Genomic DNA, 21,577 nt, shown 5'->3' with positions numbered 1-21,577 from the left:
GTACTTATGTATCTTATTCTTCTATTTCCACAGGTGCACCATAAATACAGAAGACCAAAATGACAAAAGAGGAGAAAAGGTTGCTGCTAAAATGAACTTGAGCAACACAGTATATTTTGTGCCATACACAAAAAGGTATTGTCCGTAGATCCAAGCTTTCTCATATAAAATAGGAACCAATTGTACAGTTTGGTTCTCTATAATTAATTTTTATATTTAAAAAAAATACATTAAAGGGAAAGAAAAACATTAATACAATTGGGATAAAATATTATTTTATAAAACTTTTTAGGTCCAAGTTATTTCCTTATAGATTTTTATTATTCTCAGCTATAGCTTACAATATAGAGAATTACTTAGTTAAAAGAAATGAGCTAAAGCTGTTTTCTGTTGTCAAATTATTTTTTTGTTGTAGTAATACACATTAGCAAAAAGAGAAAATAAAAAAATTACCCGAAATCCCAACACTTATTTCAGATAAAACACAAGCCTACAAAGAAATCTAAACTTGCAGGTGAAAGAAGCCACATTTACCATCTTCAGGATCACACCTCTCCTGTGCTCTACCTACTTATACCTGCCTTTACTAGAACAAAACAAAATGAGCAATAAAAAAATGGCTTCATATAAAATTCCTATTAGGATATCACTGGGTCAAAGACTGCACCCATTCTATTCTCCCAGTTATATAACCGTATGCCCTTACCCCCCCAAAAAAATGCATCTTTTTTCTATTACTGTGCCAATTTGGTAGGCAAAATGAGATGTCTTATTATTTTAGTTTTTATTTCCTTAATTACTAGTGACATTATGTATGTTTTATATCATTAATGCCCACTGCTATTTTATTTTTAAATTTCCTGTTTACGTCCTTCAAGTGTATGGGTGGGTGTATGTATGTGTATGTGTTCACCTCCTGATATTAAGAGTAACTGGCAAATATTTTGTAAGAACTATATCTACTTTGTTTGCCTTTTGATTTTTTGTGTCCTTTTAAGACAACATTACTGGTGTATAATTAACATATGATAATTGAATATATTTAAAGAACATCTGTTTAACATATCTATAAATATAATATGTATCAATATATCACACATCATTGATATATTATAATTATTAATTTGTGTCAATCATTTACTAATATGGTTTTATTATATTATATTTGTTTGGTCATATTTACTGATATAATACAATATATTATTTGTTGATATATTGATATTTATTGATATAGTCATATTAATAAGTGAATATATATATGAAGCCATCATCATAATGAATATATATATATCCAACACTCCCAAAAAGCTTTTTCATGTCCCTTTTTAACTCCTCTCTTCTCTTATGCCAACCCTATCCCCAACCCTACCCTCAGGCAACCACTGGTGTGCTTTCTGCCTTGTTAGGTTAATTTGAATTTTCTAGAATTTTATATAATAAATGAAATCATAATGTATGTACCTCTTTTTTATCTAGCTTCTTTCACTTGGCGTAATTATTCTGAGAGTCATCCGTGTTGTAGCATGTGTCAGTATAGTCTGTTTCAGTGCTGAGTTGCATTCCATTGCTGCATCTACTGCAGACTGTTTATCCGTTCATGTGTTGATGGACATTTGGGTTGTTTCCAGTTTGGGCTATTAAAAATAAAGCTGCTATGAACATTTGTATAGAGGGCTTTGTTTGGACATATGCTGTCATTTTTCTTGGCTAAATACCTAGGAGTGGAATGGTTACATCCACTGCAGATGCATGTGGATGCATGCATGTGGGTAGATGCATGTTTAACTATTTAAGAAACTGCCAAACTATTTTCCAAAATGTTTGTACTATTTTTACATTCTTGCCAGCAGTGTGAGAGATCGGTTCCTTCACATTCTTGCCTACACCTCACGTGCTCTGTCTCTTTAATGGCAGCCATTCTAATAGGTGTGTAGTAGTATCTCTTTGGAGTTTTAATTAACATCTCTTTGGTAAATAGTGATATTATTAAGCATTTTTTCTTTCATTTATTTGCCATTCATATATCTTACTTAGTGAAATGTCTGTTCTCATCCTTTCCCCGTCTTTCACATTGGATTGTTCATTTTGTTGAGTTGAAGATTTTTTACATTTTATAGGTATAAGTCCTTTATGAGATACGGTTTGCAAATATTTTCTCCTAATCTGTATCTTTTCATTCTCTTAACAGTTTTAGAAAGTATATGTTTTTAATCTTGATCAAGTCTAATTTATCAGTGTTTTCCTTTATGGATTGTGCTTTTGTTTTTATATCTAAGAACTCTTTCCCTAATCCAATTTCATAAAGGTTTTCTCTTGTGTTTTTTTCAAGGATGCATTTAGTTGTAGGTTTCATATTTAGTTCTATGATCCATTTGGAATTAATTTGTGGATATGGTGTTAGTATGGATGATTTTTAAAAATTTGTATAGGCAGTTGTTCCAGCACCATTTGCTGAAAACTTTCTCTACTAAATTGCCTTTGCACTTTCTCAAAATTCATTTGTCCATAAATGTATGGTTCTGTTTCTGGACTTTCTGTTCTGTTGCATTGATTCACTTGTCTCTAGTTCCTTTATAACTATAGCCTTACGATAAATCTTGCAATTAGATTATGTTAGTCCTACAAATTTGTCTTCCTTTTTCAAAGTTGTTTTGGTAGTTACAAGCCCTTTGCATTTTCATGTGAATTTTAGAATCAGCTCCTCAATTTCTACTTCTAAGGAAAACTCAATATTGAGTCTTCTGATCATTATGTCTCTCATTTCTTTCACCATTATTTTTTAGCTTTCAAAGTACAAGTCTTTCACATCCTTTGTTATATTTATCCCTAAATATTTTATATTTTTATGCTATTATGATATTTATAATTTTTATTCCACTTGTTCCTTTATAGATGTATAATTATTTTATATATTGATCTTGTATTCTTCACCTTTGATAAACTCACTTATTAGTTCTAGTAGTTTTTTGTAGATTCCATTGAATTTTCTACCTAGATGATTATGTTGTTTGTCAATGTCTTGCTTCATTTTTTTCCATTCTTGATGCATTTTTTTCTTGCCTTGTTGCACTTATAAAACACCCAGCACAATGTTGAAAAGAACTGTTGAGAGCAGACATACTTGCCTTATTCCTAATTTAGGAACAAAGTATTTTGTCTTATGCTGTTACATTTGACATCAGCTATAGATGAATACCCTTTGTCAGTGGGATATTCCCCCTTTATTCCTAGATGGCTCAGAGTTTTTAATCAGGAATGAATTTTGGATTTGGTCAAATTCTTTTTTAGTATCTTTAGAGGTGATCATATAGCTTTTGTTTTAGATTGTTGATGTGGTGTGTTACATTGATTTTGGAGTGTTAAACCAATCTTGCATTGCTGGGATAAGCCCCACTTAGTCAGGATGTATTCATTTTATGCAGTACTGTATTTTATTTGCTAAGATTTTATTGTGAGTTTTTGTATATATATTCATGAAGAATCTTGGTCTGTTGTTTTCTGTCTTACAATGTTTTTGTCTGGCTTTAAAATCAGGGTAATGAAGGCCTCATAGGATGAGTTTTAGGAAATATTTCTCCTTTCCTTTTTCTGGAAGACATGTGTGGAATTAGTCCTTAGATGTTATTATCTGAATTATCCTTAGATGTTTGGTAGAATTTATGAGTGAAGCCATTTGAGCCTGGAGTTTTTATTGTACTAAGATTTTTAATTACAAATTCAATTATTTTAATAGATATACAAAGGTATTTAGGTTATCTGTTTCTTCTGGAGTAAACTTGGATGGTTTGTCTTTCAAAGAATTTGTCGCTATGATCTAAGTTGTTGAATTTATTTTCTTCTTTTAATTGTTGTTCCATGAATTTATTTTCATAATCCCATAATAATTTCTGATTATCCTTCTATATCTATAAAATCTGTACTGATGTCATCTCTCTCATTCCTGCTGTTAGAAATTGTGTCTGCTGATGTTTTTTCCTGATCAGTCTGGCAAGAAGTTTATAAATTTGACTTGATGTTTCTCAAAGGATCACCTTCACTTTAGTTGATCTTTTGTTTTTCTGTTTCCTGTTTCATTGATTTCTGCTTTAATATTTATTATTTTCTTTCGCTACTTACTTTGGGCCTTAATTTTTAAAAGTAGAAGCCGAGGTTGTTGATTTGAGATATTTTTGCTTTTTTAAAACAGTACTTCCTGAGAGGACTGCTTTAGCAACACTCCATAAATTTTGATGTATCATGCTTTCATTTTAACTAAGATAAAAGTCTTTTCTAGTTTCTGTTTTACTTATTTGTTAACCATGGGTTGTATGAAAGTGTATTATTTGGTTTCCATATATTTGGGTTCTTTTTTCAGATATCTGTCTGCTATTGACAGACAGCAAATCAAAGGAATGTTTATTACAGAATTTATGGACCTACGTCCTCCATAAACAAATCTGTATTAAGTTGGGAAGTAAGACCATGATAGATACTGATGGAAAGAGAGCGTTATGTTAAGACCCAGGGATCAGGCCAGGCTCAGAATTGCCCTGTTTTCAAGTACACTAACAGTGTCAATGGAATTGCCACCAAAGTGGAAACAGCAGGATTCTTGCTTCAAGACCTCTCAGAATTTGGGGATTCCATTGTAGGTTCAGCCTATGACCCAGATCCGAAAGTTCCAGCCTTTTTGCTCTCTCCAGGGCTTACTCCATGGTCTGGTCAAACAGTCCACACTTGTTGGGCATTTCAGGGAGTAGAATGGATTTTTGAGGGCAAAATCTTAGTAAATTCATAAATCTTTCAGAGAAGAGAATCTATTCCAGCTCACCTAGGATCACAAACCAGAACCCTGTCATTTGCTGGAAGAGGTGCAATTTGAATATGTCTCTCAGCAGCATCTCAATGCCTTTAATTTAATTGTATTGTGTTTAGAGAATATACTGTACTATGGATGATTTAAATCCTTTTAATTTATTGAGTCTTGTTTTTTAGCCCAGATGTTGTCTATCTTGGTGAATGTTCTATGTGTACTTGAAAATGTGTATCATGAGGTGTTGGGAATAGTGCTCTGTAAATGTGAATATTCAGATTGGGTGATGATGTTGTTCAAGCCTTCCATATCCTTAATGATTTTCTGTCTATTTGTTCTATCAATTATTGAGAAAAGAATATTAAAACCTCCCACCATAATTGTATATTTGTCTATTTCTCCTTGAAGTTAAAACAGTTTTAAATTATTTTATTGAAACTCTTGGTGCATAAACATTTCAGAATGTTACATTCTCTTGATGAATAGATTGGTCCCTTTATCATTATGAAATAAACTTTCATATTATTTTTGGCTTTGAAATCTACCTTATCTGATAGTAATATAGTAAGCCTAGCTTTCTCCTGATTAATACTGTGTATTTTTCCACTCTTTTAACCTATTTGCCTTTATATTTAAAGTATATATATGTATTTATATATGCACATATATTTATGTATAATATACAGTCTATGTCAAGTGATATTATACCATTTCACTCATAGCATAACAACTTTACAACACTATACTTCAGTGTCTGTCCTCTAAGAATTTTTGTTGTCATACATAGTACTTCCACATATGTTATGAACCTCACAGTATATTATTATTTTTTAATCAATTATATATTTTTAAATTTAAGTCATGGGGAAAATCGTATAAACCAAACAATTATCACTTTCAGTGCTCGACATTGTTTTGTACAGCTCTATATTTTCATCTGGTATGATTTTTTTCTTATGTCTGAAGGATATCCTTCCCTGCCTGGTGTGGTTCAGGGAATTGAGTACTAGCCTGCGAACCCAAGGGTCATGGGTTCAATTCCCAGTCAGGGCACATGCCTGGGTTGCTGGCCAGGTCCCTGGTCGGGGTGCACAAGATGCAACCACACATTGATGTTTCTCTTCCTCTCTTTTCTCTCCTTTCCCCTCTCTCTAAAAATAAGTAAATAAAATCTTTTTTGAAAAATAAAGGGTATCCTTTAGTATTTCCTGTAAGGCAGATGGTCAGATCATAAATTCTTTCACCTTTTGTATGTCTAAAAGCCTTTATTATACCTTTATTTTTCAAAGATACTTTTACTGGGTATAAAATTCTAGTTTGGCTGGTTTTCTTCCATTTCACCTCTTTAAAAATGTTCATCTGCTGACTTCTCACTTGTATTATTTTCGTTGAAGAATCCTATGTCATTATTGTCCTTGTTCCTTTATACACATCATGTCTTTTTTTCTTTGACTACTTTCATGATTTTCTCTTTATCACAAGTTTTAAAGAATTTATTATGATATGCCTTTGTGTCATTTTCATCATATTTCTTATTCTTGAGGGCCATAGACCTTTTTGGACCTGTGAGTTTATAACTTTCATCAAAATTTTAAGTATTTTACTCTTATTTCTTCAAATTTTTATCTGCCCCAATATCTTTCTTCTCTTCAGAACTCCAGTTAGACATATAGGAGGCCATCTGAAGTTGTTCCACAGCTCACTGAGGGCCCTTTTTTAGTTGTTTTTATTTTGTGAGTCTTTATTCTCTGTGTACTTCATCTTGGATACTTTCTATTGCTATGTCTTCAAGTTCACTAACTCTTTTTTTCTACAGTCTCATTTGATACCTATCCCAATCAGCTTATTTTTCTTCTTGGATACCATAGCTTTCACCTCTAGAGATTCCTTTGGATACGGTTTCTTTCTATCTCAGCTGTCTCCACTTTATGTATTCAGTATTTTTGAAGTTTTTAAAAGTGTAGAATAGTTATATTAAATGTTTTAATATCCTCGTCTGCTAATTCTAACTTCTGTCATCAATGTCAGTCTTGGATTGGTTTCAGTTGATCTTTCTCCCCATTATGTATCATGTTTTCCTCCTTCTTGGTGACATCTTATTAGATGTTAGGCATTATGAATTTCACCCTTTTAGATATTACATATTTTATATTCCTTCAAGTATGTATGAGCTTTGCTCTGAGACACAGTTAAGCTACTTGGAGATAATTTATCCTTATAGAGCTTTCTTTTAAAATTAGCTAGGCATTACTTAGTCTAGATGAATTATTCTCTACTACTAAAGCAAGGCTCTTCTGGGTACCGTCATCATTCCCCATCAATTTATGAGGTTTCCTATACGGGCCAGTGGAAACAGATGCTGTTTAGGGCCCTTTGTCAGCTTTAGGTACTGTTTTCTTTCATTTATTTTATATAGTTCTTTTTATGGCCAGGGTAGTTTTCTCATATGCATGCATTATACTTAGCTGAAGACTTGAGGGCATCCCTCTGTGGGTCTCCATAGCCCGTTTCTGTGCTGCTCTGTTCTATTCAGTACTGTGCCCTGAGAACAGGCACCTTGCTTATCCTGGACGCTTATCTCTGTATTGTCAGCCCAGGAAGCCCACCAGGCTCTAACTAGGCTTCCCCCTCTCTGTGCCGTGACCCGGGAACTCTCCCAGGTCATTACACTGGGCAGTTCTGGCTCACCTTGTTTGCCAGGGATCACCTTCCTCTGCCTGATAGCCAGTGTCTTGAAATACCATCATTTCACACATGTTTTTTCAGTGTTTTAGTTGTTTCTGGTGGCAGGTAATAAATTTAGTCCCTTTTACTCCATCTTGGCTGGAAGCAGAAGTCCATTCACTACAATTTTAAGGTAAAGAAATTATTGATTATAGGTCATCGTTTATTTATTTTAGTTTATGGCTTTTGCTTTGGTTTCTTGCTTTGCAATTAAATATTTACCTGTGTTCATTCTAGAAGTTTTTATAGTCTCACTTTTTACCTTTAAATATTTATTTCTTTGGAAAATCATTTTAGTCTATAATACGACATAGCGTTCTGTCTCCACCAAACAGTTATCTATAGTACTCAGCATGATTCACATCAAAGCCAAAATATTCAAAAGTTTAAAATACATTTTGGTGATTGAAAAGATTTTAGTTCTCATAAATCTAGTTCATAGATCTTTCTGTTTTACCTAAAGAAAATCTCATAATATGCTTTTTTTCCCCTTTTGGCCTACTTTCTAAATGGTATATCTTTGGTTTAATCCATTCTTTCTCCTTCCTGCTCTCAAACATAGGTAAAGAAGACAACAGCACTCTCTGAATTTTACTTGTGTACTTTCAGCCACCTGACCGACAAACGACTAAATTTAAAGTTCTATTGACATACTGACTATATACTTAATTATTGGCATAATTGGATTGACAGGGGGACTACCCAGGATTAATGGTGTGCAGTGTTGTAGGAGGGGAAACTTCTTCCTTTTTAAAACCTTCAGGAGCCCTGGCTGTTGTAGCTCAATGGACTGAGCACAGGCCTGTGAACCAGAGGATCACAGTTCGATTCCCAGTCAGGGCACATGCCTGGGTTGCAGGCCAGTTCCCAGCAGGGGATGCACGAGAGGCAACCATACATTGATATTTCTCTCCCTCTCTTCTTCCCTTCCCCTCTAAAGATAAATAAATAAAAATCTTTGAAAAAAAAAACCTTCAAGAACTTCCCATTAGCCTCAATAAAGTCCAGATTTCTTAATATGATTTAAAAGGCCTATTACGATTTCCTCAGATTAATACCAGCCTTATATTTTCTCCTTCCAACTCTCCCATACATTCATATTGAATGAACTACTTTTATTTTTACTAAAAGGGCCTGCTTTTTCATATTCAAATAAAAATAGGCTGGGTCGCCCTATTATACCCTTACATTAATTTTTTTGCTTTTTTTTCTCATAACAATTATGACCATTTTGATATTTGTGTCATTTTAGTATCTCGCCCCATTTTACTCTACACCCTTGAAGGACAAGAGACCACATCTCATTCTGTCTTTAACCCCTGTTATAATGCCTGGTGAAACTAGGCGTGCAATAAATATTTGTTGAATCAAAGAAAGAATTGAGAGAATGGATGGACAGTTAAATTGATGACATAAATATGCTAATGTTTTAACTAGACTAACCATATGAAGTAATATACATTGTCACCTATGGCTGTCATGTCACAAGAGAAATGTGCCTCTTAGCACAGTCAGTTTTACTTCTTCAAAAAAATATTTTTTAATTTTTTAAATGTCTCCATTGAGATATTTACATTTTTTCTTAATTTTCCTTTCATTTATTTTTAGAGAGAGGGGAAGGGAAGGAGGAAGAGAGGAAGAGAAACATTAGTGTGTGGTTGCCTCTCGAGTGCCCCCCCACTACATCTGGCCCAAAACCTAGGAATGTGCCCTGACAGGGAATCAAACCTGCGACCCTTCGATTCACAGGCCAGCGCTCAATCCACTGAGCCACGCCAGCCAGGGCTAAAAAAAATATTTTATTTATTTATTTTTGAAGAGAGAGGAAAGGGAGGAGAAAGAGAGAGAGAGAAACATCTAATATGAGAGAAACAAAGATTGGCTCCCTCTCGCATTGCCCCAACTAGGACTAAACCTGCAACCCAGACACGTCCCCTGACCAGGAATCAAACTGTGAAACTTCTGCTTTGCAGGAGGATGCCCAGCCAACTAACTAACTGAGCCATACCGGTCAGATCTCAGTTCTACTTCAATTGATGACCCTCCTTTTCTCTTCTTGAGTGAAGCCCATTGGCTCATGTTTTGAAAAATACAGTTCTGGTGACCAATAACCAAATTTCTAGCATAGTTATTTAGTGGGTTAAGGAAGAAACACAGACTATTTTGTGATAAGTTCAGATGTTGGAATGAATGACCCTCAGGAATTGAGGGGCAGGATTTATAGTAAAAATATAGATGAAAGTTGCTATTTCAATTTTTTTTCAAAAAATAAAGAAAACGTATCTATACTAAATAAGTGTAACTTTTACAATCAACATATAAACAGTCAAAATGATGCCCTTTTAAATAGAAACTCTGAACTCAGAATATTTTGTACAGCAGCAGAGGAATCTGCCCCTTTAAGTGAACATTTAAGTTTCTAAATTATAGCACTTTCTTCCAATGGTTCATAAAGAGTTCTTTAATTACCTGTTCTACTATATGTATATATTGCATTTTAATTATGAGCATGGGCTTTGCCATTAGATCAGGGTTTGAGTCCCAGCTCTGACAAATACTTGCCTCCTGACCATGGAGAAATAGTTTCATCTCTCAATCCTAGTTTGTTCCATAAAATCAAAATAATGTCCTACATTATGGTTTGTTGTGGGGATTAAAGGAGATAATATATGTGTGTGGTATTTAGGGTTGCCTGAATGCACAGTAAAGCTTAACTAATGTTAGCTGTTATTATTTCAATATTAATTAGACCAAAATGCTTTTTAAACAGATTTGTTGAGGTATAATTTCTATACCATACAATTTCCCCATTTAAAGTGGGTTTTGGTATATTAACAGTTGTGCTACCATTGCCACAATTTTAGAACATTTTCATCACCCTCTAAAGCCCATATGCTGGTCATCTCCACAAACCATTCTTCTCCTCAGTCCTAGGCAACCAATCATCTGCTTTGTCTCTACAGATTTACTTACTCTGGATATATTTTATAGATGGAAGCATACATTATGTGATCTTTTGGGGCTGGCTTCTTTCACTTAGCATGTTTACACGGCTCATCCATGTTGGAGCATGTTTTAGTACTTCATTGGTTTTTGTGGATGGATAACATCCCATTGTATAGGTAGACCACATTTTGTTTTTCCATTCACCAGACATGTGGGTGGTTTCCATTTTCTGGCTCTAATGAATAATGCTGCTATAAATAATCCATGCACAAGTTTTTGTGTGAACATATGTTTTCATTTCTCTTAGCTGTATACCAAGAAGTAGGATTTCTGGGTCAGATGGCAATTTATGTTTGAGTGTTTGATGAACTGCCCATCTGTTTCCCAAAGTGGCTTCACTGTTTGAGATTCCTACGAGCACTGTTGGAGAGCTCCGATCTCTCCACATTCTTACCGATACTTATTATCAAACTTTTTAAAGGTTTTATTTATTTATTTTTAGAAAGAGGGAAAGGGGAAAAAATGAGAGGGAGAGAAACATCGTTGGTTGCCTCTTGCACACGCCCTGAACAGGGACAGAACCCACAACCCACGCATGTGCCTTGACCAGGAATCGGACCTGCAGATTTTCACTTTGCAGAACGATGCTCAACCAGCTGAGCCATAGTAGTCAGGGCTATCATCTGAGTTTTTGAAAATAGCCATTCATGCTAGCGGGTATGAAAACGATGGTATCTCATCGTTTTCATTTTACTTCTCTAATGACTAATGGTGGGGAGTGTTGTTTCACGCCATAGTGGCCACTTCCATATTTTTGAAGAAATGTCTGTTCAAATCCTTTGCCAGTTTTTCTTTTGGGTTATTTGTTCTTTATTATGGAGTTTTAAGACCATGATTTTTTTTAATATCAATTTGTATTGCCACCAAACAAAATGTGTTAGAAATAAGTTACTGTCAAACTTAATTTTTCTACAGGCACTAAAAATTTACCAAAAGAAATTGTCAATGACAGATAAAGCTGACTGGGATATTGAAAGCAAAACATTTGCAAATACTGGTCATCATGCCGAAAGGGTTGCCAAAGGACCCAGAGATTGCTGACCTGTTTTACAAAGATGATCCTGAAGAACTTTTTATTGGTTTGCATGAGATTGGACATGGAAGTTTTGGAGCAGTTTATTTTGTAAGTAATTGAAAAGAATCATTTAAATAGATCAGATTAAGAAAGTTTGATTTGTACACATTCTATTACTTGTAAACTACACTCGGCTTTAATGTTTATTCTACAAATTAAATGTTCTTTACAGTAGGGGCAAATAGTCATTGCTGAAAAGCCAGTCCCAGAATTCTAGGCATTATTCAAGTCAATGCTATTCATGTGAACTGGCTCTGCTATCAGTAGTATGTAAAAGTTGTGAGCTTGAAGTTGAGCCCTATGCATTTCCACTGGTATGCCAAGCTTTTTCTGCCTTAGGGCCTTTAGATATGCTTCTACCTGGGAAACTCTGCACATTGCATCCCCACCCCTAACTCTTGTCCTACATATTTCATCTGAAGTGTTATGTCCACAAGACAGTCTTTACTGTTCAACCCTCCAGCACTAATTTAAGACTTTTTATGATCTCCTAGCACCCTGTGCTTGTTTTTTGTTGCATTTGCCACCATCGTAATTAAATAATTATGTGTGAGATTTTTTTATTCATGTATATCCCTCCCCTTAAATAATAAGCTCCATGAAGACAGGAATGTCTATTTTGTTCATTGCTGTGTTCTTAGTAACTGGTATAATGACTGACAATAGTATGTAATCAGTAAATGATAGATGGATACATGGATGGTGGATGGACAATAAGTTGCTATTCAGACAGTTGGATTGACAAAGATATTTAGTAACACTCATGTCAAGGCAATATTTTAGATCTAAGGCTTAGGCCCCTAAAGTCAGTTTGTATTCCAATGACGTGATTACCTTTTAATGAGAATGAGAACTGTTAACATAGCTCATTCACCTGAAATTCATTACATAATGTATATAAATAGCCTTTGAAATTTGCTTTACCAAAAATATTTCCTTTATGAGTACTAGCCTATTAAAGGAAGTAATATTGAAGTACTGGTTATTACCTATTTCTCCTCCAATCCTGTTACCATATTTTTTTTAACAATGTTTGACTTTTCCTTTTAAGTGGTCCTTTATGTACAGCCATCTGGGTAGGGCTTATCTTAGTTGTTCTTCCAAATGAGATTTTATTAATTGCCCCTTTAGATCATCCTGTCGTTTCCGGTCAAGTCTTCAGCCTGGGTTTTCTCTGGTCTTTCTCCCTTAGAGTCTAAAATCAGCACTTACCACCCCTTTTCCCTCGCGTCCCCGAGCAACACTTGGCTTCCACTCAAGTACATTTTATCATTAACTGACCTTCCATTGCTCAAGAGGGTACTTAGAATAGTATTGAAGGCCCAAAGTTCTGTCTTTCTCATTCACAGAGATACTTAAAAATTAAAAAAAGAGTTTGGCTGGCTGAGTAGCATTGGTGAGAGCATTGTCCTGCCATACCAAGGTTGCCAGTTCAATCTCCCATCAGGGAGACAAGAAACAACTGAAAAGACATAAATCAGTGGAACAACAAATCAATGTTCTTCCCTCTCTCTGTCTGTATGTGTCTCTCTCTCCCTTTCCCTTCCTAACTCTGTCTCTAAAAATCAATAAACAAAAATTTAAAAAAGAAAAGCTTATGCTTAATTTCTATATTTCTTTATAAACTAGCAAGAAGTTGACAGTAATCTAAATGTAGCTGGAAATGGTTAATAAAATATCAGAACACACTAGTTTAAATTCTTAATAAATACTTTCTGAATCCATGATCTTGCTTAAAGATGTTAAGACCATTGAGATTATTGGAAATGTTAAGTATGAATGTAAGTTTCAAGAATAAAACTTACAAGGTTGTAATAATTCATAATACAGTATGAAGCACTGGAAAGCTGAGATCCCATTTATAGTTTCCTTTCTCTGTATCAAATATTGATTTTTTTAAAGTTTCAGTTTCAGCTCTGAATTTTAGCCAGTATAAAATTGCGTTAAAAATTTCACACCTGTAAAGAAATCAGTATGGAAATGTTTTTCAAATTTTTTGAGTCTCTGCCCTAGTAGATAGGTTCTGTAAGCAAGTATACTGACCACATTCTAAGTAATGATTATTCTGTAAGTCTAAGGAAATATAGCATATTTTTTAATTTTAGGGTAATTCTGTGTTCATGTCTCTAGTTACACATAAGCATTGATTATAAATAACTTTAAGCATTTAGATAATATGATCTTATTCCATTTCTGTGGGCCTTTATTTTTTTATAAAGATTAAAAGTTTGTTTTTTTTAAATCCAACTCGAAGTTAACATTCTTCATTGTTTGAGCATTTCCTAAACCATTCCCAGGCTCCTTTAGCTGCAAACACATAGATTCGTGTCCAAAACAGCCACCTCTCAGGTATAGTCCCTCTAACATTTACTGTAATGCTGAATTTACATCAGCTTTTCTTGTTGATGTAAATCGGTCATATAAGCACCGCCTTAATGTTCAATTTTAAAAGCCAGCAAAATGTGAGAGATCATTGGTTTTAACAAGTCAATCTATACCTCCTAAATGAATAAAATATCTAAAATATAGTCCTGTAGAATTCTGCTGATTTGAAAACTATACCTATTAGAAACCTTGTTTTTGTAATAGGCACTTTTACCTAAGTGCTTGTAAAAAACTTTTTTTTTGGATATGTTACTTTTCTCTGCATTTCACATTCAGTAAGAATCTGGGGTTGAATTCAGTTTACATTAGTAAGTTATTGTTCATTGTTTGAATTTAAAATATTTTTTTATCAAAAATAAATCATTGTTATAGCTGAGGAGCTTCTTGAATTAGATGTAGTTAAAAATGATTATGCATTTTTTTCTTAAAAATTGGTGACCTAATTTTATCGGTGAGTGAACCCTAATTTTTTATCTCAGAACCACACTGTAGCTTCCTGGGTCCATGCTAATAATATTCTGGAACCAAAATAGCTCACTTACATTGGGGTGCGATGCAGAGCCCTGTTATTAAAAGGAAACCAGAATTAGATCATCTTTTAATGTCTTAATGTTTATTTTTGTGAACAATTTTAGAAAAGTATCTAGTTTTCAATCTCATGTAAATTGAGAGAAAATGAATATTAACTTGAGTTACTTATGGTTTTCATGTGTGCTTTCAGTGAACTTGTATCTAGGGTTTGGAGAAAATACACAATCACAATACAAGACAGTCTTCACAGACGACCACACACACATGTGTATGTGTGTAATACATTATTAAAAATATAAGTAACTTTGAAACTGAAAGTCCGTCTTAAGGTTAATTTTATCTTCTGCTTCACTGTTCAATAGAGTCACCATTATTTATTTAAATTTAATTAAAATTAAGTAAAATTTAAAACCCATTTCCTCGGTCACATGAGCCACATTTCACGTGGTACCATACCATATACGATGTCGATATAGAACATTTCCAACATCATAGAAAGTTCATCAGGCAGCATTGATCTAGGGCAGGAGTGTCAGACTCATTTTCACTGGGGGCCACATCAGCCTCATGGTTGCCTTCCGAGGGCAGAATATAATTTTAGGACTGTGTAAATGTAATTACTCCTGAACTAGGGGCAAGGAGCTTGGTGCTGTGACTGGGTAGAAACAAGGTTGGCTCTCAGGCCTTGTGTTTGGCACCTGTGCTCTAGGGATTATCACTAACATATATCCTGGAGTAAAATTTTTTATAATTTTTTTACACATATATTCACACTATTACTATTTAGGAAAAATAAAATCATGCCATACAGCTTTTTTTTAATCATATTTTTGCTGTCTTTTTATATTACTGTATATACAAATACGTTATATCATTCTTTTAATGGTTATTTTATTGTTATAACTGTACCATATTTATATAACTGATTCTCTATTAATGGGTGTTCCTTAACATAAAGCCAGTATGAGTGTTTTGCAAATAAGACTTGTTTCTGTTTCATTGGATATATTTTGTTAAAACTTTTCTTAATAATGTAAACTTTGCATATATATATATATATATAAAAGGGACAAAGCGAAGCTGTTCTTTAAAGTGAGATGGAAATGTCTACCTAGCCTATCAAAAATTGGGATATCTTTAAATTGTGATAATGAAGTGTGAGAATGTTATGTAAAGTCTCTAGTCAAATATTTAAGTTAAACTGTCTGACATATTCATTCTTTTTATTTTATTTTACCAAATTAACATAGGCCACAAATGCTCGCACCAATGAGGTGGTGGCAGTTAAGAAAATGTCTTATAATGGGAAGCAGGCACATGAGGTAAGTTAAAGACAGTCGTATACCTAAACTGACATAAGCAAATTAATATGAAATTGACAGGAGAAACAAGGTTCTCTGAACATTATTTTTCATAGTTCTTTTTTTTGCCTCCTTGTGGAGCATACAATAAACATTCCTAATATTCTAACTTGATCAACTATTTTGTGGATTAGGTGAGTTGGTATAATATATTTAAATATGTACTTGGTGATAGATTTATATTACATGTATTCAAACTAAAGAAATAACACAGGACTAAATAACTTCTTCATTTATTAAACATTTACTTTGTCCATTTAAAAAATAAAAAGAACATGATATATGTGCACTTGATCATAAAATAATATTTTCTGCTTTAGAATGATAACATTTTTTTTCTGACTTCAATAGAAATGGCAAGATATTCTTAAGGAAGTCAAATTTTTACGACAGTTGAAGCATCCTAATACCATTGAGTACAAAGGTTGTTACTTGAAAGAGCACACTGCTTGGGTAAGTCAAAGGACCTCTGTTATCTGGGTTTTTTTCTATTAAATTTTTTTCTATTTTTATCTATTATCTCTTTGACCTATAAAATCATCAGTCCCATTTTTGTCCCACTTCATATTTGTTAATACCTCAGAGTATGCCATACGCTGTACACGTATATTCCATAAGAATGATACCTAGCCTATGGGAAGTTGCCTTCTATAAACATTCGTTGACGAAATGGTGAAAAGTTAACATGATTTTATAATCATTTATTTATGAAAGTAAAGGGCAGGGCCTTCTATTCTCCTCCTAGAATTTTATCTTTGATAATTTCCATTTCCATTCCAATCCCTGCACAGTTCAGAGTTGTGCTTGGCATTGCAGTGCCTGTCTAAGTTGTGCCAAACAGGACTCTATCTTCTTAATATATGTTTACATGATCGTGTTTCTGTTGGGCACTGTTTAGTGCATGAAACTTTGTATTTTGCACTTACTCAGATTGCACATTCCAACGTAAAATCCAATTTAACTATCATCTATTGAGTCCGTACCAGGTACTATGTCCTTTTCTTGTACATGATCTCCACTTAGGGAATTGAATATTTCTTCCCAGATAGACTCTTAAACAGTATACTTAAACATTTCTGTTCGAGTGACTCTTAAGCTATCTAGAGCTGTTGTTTCTGTTCTGAGAATAAATTAATCAGAGGAGTATCTTATCCAAAATCAGTTCTCTGGCAATCTCAACTATCTTGAAGGAGTCAAGAAAAGGATTTTGAGCAGGCAACATGAGTGTTGCAAAATCAAATGTTCAATCTCATGTGTTCCAGTCTTCAGAAAAATCCTCACACCTCTCATCTGAAGCCTGTTTATTCTTAGATTACACAGAGTGCTAATAAGCTGGGTCTCCGTCTACAACGGATTTGATAGCTTTAGGAACTCAGCTGCTGGAGACACATACAAACAGCCTCAAGGCTAATTTGACCACAGGAAGAAGTCAGGAAAGCTAGAATGCAGACCTACTCATCTAAAAGCAGCAACTGGAGCTCTTCAGTATCAGGAGCAAACAACCAGCCAAGGCTCCTGTGCACTTATGTTATGGAATAATAAGGAAAAGAATGTTTGTGATAAAATATGGAGTTGCTTAAATGCTTGTGTATTGTACTAAATTGGTTTTCTCATGTTTAAAAAACAAAAAAAATTAGAAAAGTATATAATATAATTGAGAAATGTTTCTATCAGAATTCATTAAAGAAAAAAGTATTTTTCAATTATACTTTGATAAAGCTAAAAAAACAGTGCACATAAGAGGCTGCTATTCATTATAAGAATCACTTATGTGGAATATTTCACTTCACAATAAGAAATAAAGTCAACATTTATGAATCTGCTTACTTTTAATGTTAAGCAGAAAACTATAATAAAGTTTCTCAGTTTTAAACTTTGAAGCTTCTCATACTGTTCTAAATTATTCCAGTAATACAATTTTTAATATTTATATATTTAATATTGTATATAATTTAATAATTTAGGTATATCAATATATAACTTGATCATTATATAATATACATGACATATATTCCTGTATGTATTATGTACCTTGAATTGCATTATTATTGGAATAATTTAGGAAAATATGAAATACATTAAATATACATGTATGTTACATGTTATATATAATTATATATTGTATAATACATAAGCGTGATATGTGATGTTTATTATATATTAATACTATATATCTCATATTCTGAGTTTTTTGATAACACAAATTAAATAACATACAGATATATGTTTTCATACTAATTTTTTAATGGAAGGAATCAATATATTCATATTGGTTAAATCTAGGTGATTGTAGGAAATTTGTATTTATAATGAGCATCTGGTTTTTTTAGAACAACCAAATAATCTGTAGGAGTGCGTATGCTTGTGTATGCGTATGGACACTGGTCACTGAGCACTCACAGTGGTGGCATTGGCTACAAATTAGTAGTCTGGGACACCTAAAAAATCTAAGATGAAAGTAAAGAAAGAGTTTTCTCATTTCTGCTTTTAAAAAACCTTTCAAGATTGCAAGCCAATGAATAGCAATAATATTTTAATGATATTATATTCAAATTACTTTAAGGTATAAGTTTTAATATCTCATACCTCAGGAATTCAAACTAATAATGCTAGAGGTTACATCCTCAAATTGAGTTCTGACCTGTACATGTTTTTTTAATGAAGGCATAAGTAAATGATCTTGTTGCCATGATCTTGATGCAAAACTAAACAATATTTTCTTGTTTAGCACTCTTTAAATGTGAAAATAAGAAAATTTCTACTTATTATTGGTTTATTTTATTTATATTTTCCAATATAGATTTTACTGGCTTATGTATTTAGTTGCTACTCTCCAAGTTATAAAATTTAATTTGTAGTGTAATCTAAGCCACCTTAAATCCCTTTTTGAAATAAGATGATGCAGAATAAGTTGGAGATCTCAATTTGACCATTTCCAGTGAGTATTCCATACCCACTCCTCTTATAGTCTTAGATTAATGTCAATTCCAAGTAGGAGCTAACAAAAACAAATGATAAAAGCCAATTAGTGCCCTGGCTGGTATAGCTCAGTGGATTGAGCGCGGGCCTGCGAACCAGACAATCGCGGTTCGATTCCCAGTCAGGGCACATGCCTGGGTTGCAGGCTGGTACCCTGCAGGCCAGTTCCCAGCAGGGGACGCACGAAGGCAACCATACATTGATGTTTCTCTCCCTCTCTCCTTCCCTTCCCTTCTAAAGATAAACAAATAAAATCTTTAAAAAAAAAAAAAAGCCAATTAGTGCCAGTTACCAAAATTTAATCCAAAGGAGGTAGGTCACAATAATTTATTTTTCTAGTATTCTTAAGTCCTGAGTTGGTCAGTTGGTTTAGCAGTTTCTCATCAACCTTCATTGTTCTGAAAATGATTTTAATCTCTTACAGCTGGTGATGGAGTATTGCTTAGGCTCAGCCTCTGATTTGTTAGAAGGTAAGAGTCAAAACCCTGGCCCTTCCTTTCTGTCGTACCTTGACCAGAATGTTATCTCCTCTTAAATTAAAGTACAATTTGGACAAACAAAATGGATGAGGACTTAGACTTAAGGGTTGTGTGGGTAAGCTACACAAACTTCATAGTGTCACTGAAAGTATCCAAGCAGTGATTAGCAACCCTCCTTCTGTCTGGTTTACTTCATGGCCCATCCTGGGTAAGTACAACTAAGATGTTTGGCTAATGGGATGTAGTGTGTGTGGCCCAAAACATCAAATTTATCTTTATGTATGAAAGGGAGGTAGACAGTGTTAAATTAAATGTTGATATTTAATCCTTTTAAATATCTTCACTGACCCAGTTCTCCACAGGTGCTGCTACAACCAGAGACGGTGTTAAAAATTTACATTAACATTTTCTCTTATATTATCCTTGATCTCTGTATAGAAATTACTTATTAGCTGGTTTCACAAATAATGGAAACCTGCAGTTACAGGAGTTAATATAATAATATTCTCCCCTGGCAGAGGAGAGTAATGCCACCTAAAACAGCTCAGGGTTTAAAACATCTGGTAGGAGACTGGTAAATTTGGGCCTGGCCAATTGACTTGCAATTGACAAGTAAATGAACAATTCATTACCGTGAATATCAGCCTTTGTTTTATTTTGTTTGGAGGGGTTAGTTAGTTTGTTTTTATTCTTGGGTTTTCTGATATCTGGTTATTTATTGCTATTCTGCGGAAAAGATGTATCCTATGTATTCAGATGAACATGTTCCCAATTTGTCATTTGAGAAAGTCTATAATTCAATCTTGTATAGCTGTACAAGATAAAAAGAGGCATGAAACTCATCATCTACTCCTGAATTTTTTTTTCCTTCCTCAGTTCACAAGAAACCACTTCAGGAAGTAGAGATCGCCGCCATTACTCATGGTGCCTTGCAGGGGCTAGCCTACCTGCATTCTCATGCATTGATTCATAGGTAAGACTAGAGACTGGTTACATTTTCATTTTAGCTATAGGACTGTCCATTCAATGAAGCTTGAAAATTAGTGCATGCTCCACTTTTGGGATGCCTAAGGATCTATGGGAAGCAAATATAGACTGCTGTTACTTCTGGATGTAAGGAGTAAAATTGCCAGAATTTATTTCCTATCTCTTGGTTGCAACCATATACCCATAAAGACTTACATCATCTCTATTCTATAGGTAACTACTTTGCAGGCAGGGTGTTGCAGGGAAATTGGAAGAACAGCTCAGTAACCTTTTGATACTGCATCAAGAAGAAAAGGAAAGAAAATTAGCCTTCCTATATTTATTGGAATATATTGGAAAATATATAGCCTTGCATATATATATTTCCTAGCTGTGCTTCTTCTCTCCTTCCTATTGCAAATAACAAATCTAGCTTTATAAATATACTGTTGTGCTATTTTATCACTTTGAAATGTCATCTGTTTCTGTAATTTGTATAGATATTTAGGATAATACTATTTTATTATCTTTATTTTGGCAGATGAAGGAACCAGGACTCAGAAATATTTCAATAACTTTTTCATAGTTTCACAGCATTTATGTAATAAAGATTAAAACTCAAATTTCCTGACTCCTAATCCAAGGCTTTCTCCTGCCTTATATTTTTTTCTGCTACAACCCCATTCTACTTCCCACCTCTAACTTCTAAACAAAGATGTTGTTCCTAATCTTTCCCTTTCTCTGCAAACAACTTCCCGTTACTTCAACACATGGTGCAGAAGTAATGGAATGAGTTAGGTTTAAAGGATCTAAGGTGGCTCAAAAACCAACACTTTGACATTTGCTAGGAAGAAATGAAACTATTAGGTCATAGGTTCCCCTTTTACTTCTGTTTTAATCACATAAGAGTAGCCAATCACAAGTTACTGGCACTAAAAAAGCAGAACTTCCTCGAGATAGGCAGACCAAAATTCCTGCTCTGAACTTGGCTTATTTATAAGGATAAGAATAAACCTAACCATGTGTAATAAATATTGATGAAAGAAATTGAACCGTAATTTCTATGCATTTGACACCATTTAAAAAAATGTGTCTCTTTAGCACCAAGATGTCATTACTGAATACCAACTTTATAGTTTTTGCCTGTTCCTATTAAAGCCACAGTTCAATTTTTATGCCTTTGTTATCTTAATCTGCACATTAATGTGTTGCTCTATATTACACTTTAACTTTCTTAATATGTAAAAGAAGTTGAAAAGCCAAAAAACCTTTAAAGAAT

At 33.8% G+C, this 21,577-nt stretch overlaps 1 protein-coding gene across 3 annotated transcripts in view; it reads left to right on the top strand.

Annotated features, from left to right (window-relative positions):
* The window catches only part of TAOK3 (TAO kinase 3), a 144,317-nt gene that overhangs the window by 65,169 nt on the left and 57,571 nt on the right, over positions 1 to 21,577 (top strand). For all 3 annotated transcript variants that reach the window (XM_037156287.2, XM_037156288.2, XM_037156289.2), the window contains exons 2-7: positions 34 to 135; positions 11,438 to 11,645; positions 15,764 to 15,835; positions 16,226 to 16,327; positions 19,278 to 19,323; positions 20,209 to 20,305. In XM_037156287.2, coding sequence (XP_037012182.2) covers positions 11,526 to 11,645; positions 15,764 to 15,835; positions 16,226 to 16,327; positions 19,278 to 19,323; positions 20,209 to 20,305 — 437 coding nt within the window. In that variant the 5' untranslated portion in view covers positions 34 to 135; positions 11,438 to 11,525. The remainder of the gene's footprint in view (positions 1 to 33; positions 136 to 11,437; positions 11,646 to 15,763; positions 15,836 to 16,225; positions 16,328 to 19,277; positions 19,324 to 20,208; positions 20,306 to 21,577) is intronic.

The sequence above is a fragment of the Artibeus jamaicensis genome, unplaced genomic scaffold, assembly GCF_021234435.1.
Source record: "Artibeus jamaicensis isolate MK-2021 breed Jamaican fruit bat unplaced genomic scaffold, CSHL_Jam_final contig_525, whole genome shotgun sequence".
Lineage (NCBI taxonomy): Eukaryota > Metazoa > Chordata > Mammalia > Chiroptera > Phyllostomidae > Artibeus > Artibeus jamaicensis.
This window is presented reverse-complemented; position numbering and strand designations above follow the sequence as displayed.